The sequence below is a fragment of the Phoca vitulina genome, unplaced genomic scaffold, assembly GCF_004348235.1.
Source record: "Phoca vitulina isolate PV1807 unplaced genomic scaffold, GSC_HSeal_1.0 scaffold19, whole genome shotgun sequence".
Taxonomy (NCBI): Eukaryota; Metazoa; Chordata; class Mammalia; order Carnivora; family Phocidae; genus Phoca; species Phoca vitulina.
In genome coordinates, this window is record NW_022589722.1 from 34,853,813 (window position 1) to 34,859,899 (window position 6,087).

Consider the following 6,087-nt stretch of genomic DNA (forward strand, 5'->3'; position numbering starts at 1 on the left):
ACCCTCCAGCCCCAGTACCCAACCCCAAGCTCCGCCCCCAGCGTCCTGCTGGCCACCGGCCCCGCTCCCCTCCGCCTGTCCCCGCGTCTCCTGGCGCCCCTCACCTGGCCTTGACCCCCTCTCCCTCCGCAGGCTCTTCAGCAGCCTCGGTGAGCTGAGCTCCATCTCAGCGCAGCGCAGCCCCGGGGGCCCGGGCGGCGGGGCCTCCTACCCGGTGCGGCCCGGCGGCCGCTACCCCGTGGCGCGGCGCGCCCCGAGCCCAGTGAAGCCCGCGTCGCTGGAGCGGGTGGAGGGGCTGGGGGCGGGCGCGGGGGGCGCGGGGCGGCCCTTCGGCCTCACGCCTCCCACCATCCTCAAGTCGTCCAGCCTCTCCATCCCGCACGAGCCGAAGGAGGTGCGCTTTGTGGTGCGCAGCGTGAGCGCACGCAGCCGCTCGCCCTCGCCGTCGCCGCTGCCCTCGCCAGCGCCTGGCCCCGGCCCCGGCCCCGGCCCCGGGGCCCCCGGCCCGCGCCGGCCCTTCCAACAAAAGCCGCTGCAGCTCTGGAGCAAGTTCGACGTGGGCGACTGGCTGGAGAGCATCCACTTGGGCGAGCACCGCGACCGCTTCGAGGACCACGAAATCGAGGGCGCGCACCTGCCGGCGCTCACCAAGGACGACTTCGTGGAGCTGGGCGTCACGCGCGTGGGCCACCGCATGAACATCGAGCGCGCGCTCAGGCAGCTGGACGGCAGCTGACGCCCCCTCCCCACGCCCCAGCCGCGCCCTGCCGGCAGGGCCCCCCACCCCCACCCCCGGGCCGCGGGCTCGGCCCGCCCCCCACAACGGCGCCCGGGCCAGGAATGTTGCATGAATCGTCCTGTTTGCTGTTGCTCGGAGACTTGCCCTGTACATTGCTTAGTGCCCTCCCCGGCCGGCGAGTCCCACCCAGCACACGGTCAGGAAGGGCGAGGGCCAGGGAGGCTGGAGCGGGAGAGAGTTGGGGGTGGGGTGCTCCGGCCTGACCATCTCCCGCACAGCTCCTGGTGGCTACTCTCCCAGAGGGGGGGAACTAGTCCAGCATGCGAGGTCAGGACACACCTTGGTGACTCGGGGGGAGGGGGGAGACTTGGGGTTCTCGGTTGGGGGCCTAGGAGCCCCCCTGTTTTGCATATTTTAATCCACTCTATATTTGGAACGAGAAAAGGAACAAATATCTCTGTCCTTAATAGCTTCCCTTCCACTCCCCTACAGCCCCCCACTGGTTCCGCTGCTGCTGCCCAGTCTTCCATCTCTGGCCCCTCACTGCCACTGCCACCCCACATGGGGCGGGGGACGCTCCAGCTGGTCTGGGGTTGGCCAGGGTCCTAGTAGCCCGCCCGGGGGCCCCGGCTCGGCCCTCTCCCCTCGCTGAGCTGTAGTGTGCCCCACCGACCCTTCAGGTGCTGCGTGGAGGAGGGGCGGCAGGCAGCGAGTCCTGCTGGGCACTAGCAAGGTCAGGTGGCCTGGGAGACCATTGCCCTGGGGAGGAGCAGAGCCCTGGCTTCCGCCCCCCAGCCAAGTCCCTCACAGGGCCCCTTCCCAGGAGGGGTCTAGCCTCCTCCCCACACTGTTGGGCAACCACAGCAGAGAAGCCTCCCTGCCTCAGACCCCAAAGTCTCCTGTTCCTGCCCTGTGTGTGCGCACATGTGCGAGTGTGTGAAGCTCTGGGTGCGGCTGAGTGCATCGGAACCCTGTGTGTGCCTGATTGGAGCGAGGTCCCCAGGGTCCACTCTGGAATAGTGTGGGGGTTTCAGCAGTGTGCAGCGGGTGCATGTATGGGTATGTGCCTATGAAAGCACCCCATCTCCACTTCCAAAGAAAGTCAGAGGCACCCTAGGACCTGCTGTTTGCCCAGCCTGTCCTTCCAGAGCCTCCTCTAGCCTGAGCAGGCCTCCTTGGTGAAGCTCTGCTGCTTGGACAGGCTCCCAAGGGCCCTTGGAGGCAGTGCCCTCCCCCCCAACCTTGGGCTTCTGGGGGGATCATAGAGGACCCCTAGAGTCAGGCCACTGCAAGCCCTGGGGAGAGGCAAATACCCCAGAGGACACCCCAGCCCCCCTTACTGTGACTCCTCACACTCAGCAATGACCTGTGGGGTGGGGGGCCCTGGGACGTTTTTAAACCTAGGGTTTGGAGTCTGGACTAAGCTCCATCCACGTCACTCACAAGTTTCTGTTTATATTTCTAGCTTTTTTTAATAAAAAAAAAAAAAAAAACAGAAAACTGAAGTTTTCACAGCCCAGGGGCCTGGCACGCCGGTCTGTGCCCGCCTGCCCCGCCCTGGCCCACCGGCCCCATTCCCTGGGCAGAGTCACACGCAGTAACCCCTTCACCAACAGACCAGGTCACACACAGCAGCAGTCACTGTAACAGACTGCCACGTACACACTCGGTCTCACACTCACCTGTGGGTTTTTGGTTCCGTTCAATTTGGGTTTTTAACTTTACAGGGTCAGTTCTGCTTCACCCCTCCTTTTGTATGGAGTTCCATCCAGGGGATTTCACCCCTGCTCCAGTCCTGAGGCCTCCTGACCCTGATGTTGTGATACACCCCACAGAGATCTATGTTTCTTATATTATTATTATTGATAATAATTATTATAATATTATTATGTAATAAATTTATAAGAAATGAAATTTCTCAGTTGCCTGTTTGAAGAATTCTTAGGAGCACAAACTGCTGTCCCTTGGACAAACCTCCTTAGCCTTGCCACGAGTATTCAACCGCATGAACTGGTGACTCTCAGATCCTTGTCTCTGACCCAGTGTCCACAGGCCAGGCTTCTCGCATCCCTTCCGGACTGCTGCTGGACCTCAGCCTGCGCTTCCCGAGCTGGAAGCTTTTCTGTCTGCTCATCAGCTCACTGAGGAGCCGTCCTGGCTTAGAAGTCCGGTTGCCCTCTGTGGCCCCTGCCGCCCCCCTCCTCCCCTCCGTGTGCCTTTCTTCCTGAATTCTGTTGCTCCTCGTTGAACCCTCTCTGTCCCAGCTGTCTCGCCCCCGCGGCTACTGCCCTTGTTCAGGCTTTCCTTCTCCCCTCTGAGCTGACAGTCACGTGAGCAGCCCGCTACTACCAGCCAGTGGTGTGGCACGTCTGCTGTGGCCCCTGGTGGGGCGTGGTCCGCCCACAGGAAGGGCAGAGGCGCCTCCACGGGTGGAAGGAGGGTTCACGGTGTGGTGAGTGGGTGGACATTTTCCCGCAGAGCGGGCCCAGGAGGCGCAGCGGGAGCTGAGAGCGGGCTGGGGCGGCAGTGATCCGCCGGCAGACACGTCAGGCACGTCACAGGGCGAGGTCTTGGGAGGGCCGGGGCCTGCAGAGCCTGGCTGCGCTGGGTCAAGGTGGGGATCAGATAGGACGTGGTGGTAAGCGTGGACCTTCACTAGGGTTATTGCTGGGTCAGGGGTGGGGCCAGTGGGAGCCGCCAGCAGGAAAGTGAAGATCCCAGAGGGAGCCAAGTGGGTGGAAGAGGGATGGACTCCAGTGTCTTCACTGAGAAGAGGTGGGGGCAGGCAGAGGTGGTCTGAGGGAGCAAGTGCGGGTCTGGGCGGCCTGGTAGGGAATGGTGAAGGCCCTGGGAGGCTCGGATCTGGAAAGCCCCACAATTTCAAATTTCCAACTTTTTCAAATTTTTCATTTGCACTTTCAACTGTGTTCATCAAACAGAAGAGGCCATGAAGGAAGTCAGGACATAGCGACCTGGCAGGGGGGGTGGTCTAAGTGTAGGGGTGCAGGCGGGACCCTGACTTGCTCTGGGCCTGAGCCTGTGCTGGCAGTAGGGGACAGGCATCCTCTGAGTTGCACGTGGAGCCCTAGGTCGCTCTGGGCCTGGGTCAGAGCTTGGGGTAAGTACAGCTTTTCAACAGAAGAAAGGAAGAGCAAGGGCAGAGGCAGCAAGCCTTCCATGGAAACGGCAACACCCACTCTGGCTCGCAAGAGATTTGGGGGAGAAGATGAATGTCTCCCCATGCCTCAGAGGACGAGTCAGAACCTTCACCACCTGCGAGAGAAGATGTGGCAGAGGAAATCGTAGGTTCAGGGCTGGGGGAGCTGAAGCCCCAAGCACTTCAGGGCAAAGACATTCTCACTTAGGGCTGAGGTCTCCTCATGGCCTAAGGATGTCCTTTTGGGGCCACCAAGCAACTCACCAACACTCTTTCTAGAGCCTGGAGTAGAGGCTGTAGCCCTAACTTCCCCTCACCCCAGCCACCCCTGCCCGAGATCCTGTGGACAACTTGGGCTGGATGCATGGACAAGGTGTCTCCTCTGCAGAGGGCCTCGCTGAAGAGGGGTGAGGGATCAGGGTGAGGAAAGATGGTGTGGGAGTAGGACTGGTCAGGTGGGCGGGGTAGGGGTTCGGAAGTGAGGAGCAGGAAGCAGGCTGGGGGTAAGCAGGTGGGCATATGGGAGTGGGAATGGAGGAGGGCAAGGAGGGAGCTGAGGTGGAGGGGGGTGGGGATGGGGGGAACCCCTCATCCTGCTCCCTGTGCTGGGAGCTTCACCTCGGCCTGAGTCAAGCCCCCCGTAGCCATTGGGACCGCATCCTCTGGGCCCAGAGTCCTAACTGTCCAGTACTTTCCTACCTCTCTCCCTTGTGCTTTGGAACAGAATGTAGAAGTCACTCTTATTTGAGATGTTTGCTTCTTCCATTAGGTTTAACGACAAAATTAAACCTGGGTGGGCCATGTGCCTATCCTGTGGCCACGGGGGCAGTTACTATGACCGGCAGCCCCTTCTAGAATCAGAAGTGAATGTGACCCTGTGGAGTCAGACAGTAGTTGTCTTCTAGAATCTAGGCACTGGGTCTTTAACTGTGTTATTGAAAAACTAGGTACTGCTTTTCGTCTTAAAGCTTATAACATTTTCTTTAAAAAATTTTTTTTAAAGATTTTATTTATTTATTTGAGAGAGGGAGAGAGAGAGAGCACAAGCAGGGGGAGGGGCAGGCAGAGGGAGAAGCAGGCTTCCCGCTGAGCAGAGAGCCCAATGAGGGACTCCATCCCAGGACCCCGAGATCATGACCCAAGCCGAAGGCAGACGCTTAACTGACTGAGCCACCCAGGCACCCTATTTTCATCATATATTTAAATACTTGCAAAGGTTGTGATTTCTGGAAAATTGTACATATTAACATCAAAATAAATGTTTACATAATTCTGCTAAACGCTTCTCATGGACCTAAATACCGTACCAATTTTATGCCCATTAAAATCCTGTAAAAACTCCTGAATAGGTGTTTTCTTAAACAGTCAAAATTTTAATGATCACATCTTGAATTCCTGTTGCCATTTCTTGAACTATAATTCCAAAGCGTTTTTGATTACTTTATCAGGCACAATCTGACACTCAGTTAAAATACGTGAGGCCTCCTAACACTCAGTAGGTGAGTTGCAAACTGTTAACACTCAGGTTGGTGAAATAGGACTTCCTGAACTTCAGATAAAGGAGGGGAGACCACCGACATGAAGGCTACAAAAAGAAAAGAAAAGAAAAGAAAAGAAAAAAGAAAAAAAGAAAAGGCCTTGGACACTTACATACAGGAGCAGGTAGGGAAGAAATATGTTCTGTGACACTCAGGTCTGAGAAGTAAAAAACCTACCATTTGGGGCAAGTACACAAGGGCCCTGAAACTTCCCTAGGAGACACACATTCTCCTTATACTCGGGTGGAAAACAGGGAGCCTTCCTGACATGCAGGTAGCAGCGATAAAAATCTTCTGACACTCACAAAGGTGATGTTATTGAGGCCCAATTACATTCATCAAGGGGAACTACAACTTGTTGCTTGGCAGGAATGTAAGTAATACATATCAAAACTCAAGGGAGTTGAATCATCCTGCCTTGTCACTCCCTGCTAAACAAAGATAAGAAGTCCTGGCCCAGTGTTAGAAATTGGAGGAGGGACAGGAAAGTATTCCCCAGACAGAGAAGGCATTTTGAGACTGGAAAACCAAGCAGGCCACTCCATACCGTTTGCACAGAGTTTTATTCAGGGTAACTTACTGACAGGTGGATCGGGCAGAGGACGATCCACAGCAGCTGCAGAGTTATTCTCCACAAAATCCAGACCTTAGTC

General features: G+C 57.2%; 1 protein-coding gene across 2 annotated transcripts in view; it reads left to right on the forward strand.

Annotated features, from left to right (window-relative positions):
* Positions 1 to 2,576, forward strand: part of SHANK3 (SH3 and multiple ankyrin repeat domains 3) — a 49,773-nt gene extending 47,197 nt beyond the window's left edge. Inside the window, exon 22 of one of the 2 annotated variants that reach the window (XM_032416301.1) lies at positions 133 to 2,576. In XM_032416301.1, the coding sequence (XP_032272192.1) occupies positions 133 to 736 (604 nt within the window). In that variant the 3' untranslated portion in view covers positions 737 to 2,576. The remainder of the gene's footprint in view (positions 1 to 132) is intronic. The other variant, XM_032416303.1, reaches the window with a different exon arrangement.
* The last annotated feature ends 3,511 nt before the right edge of the window (positions 2,577 to 6,087 follow it).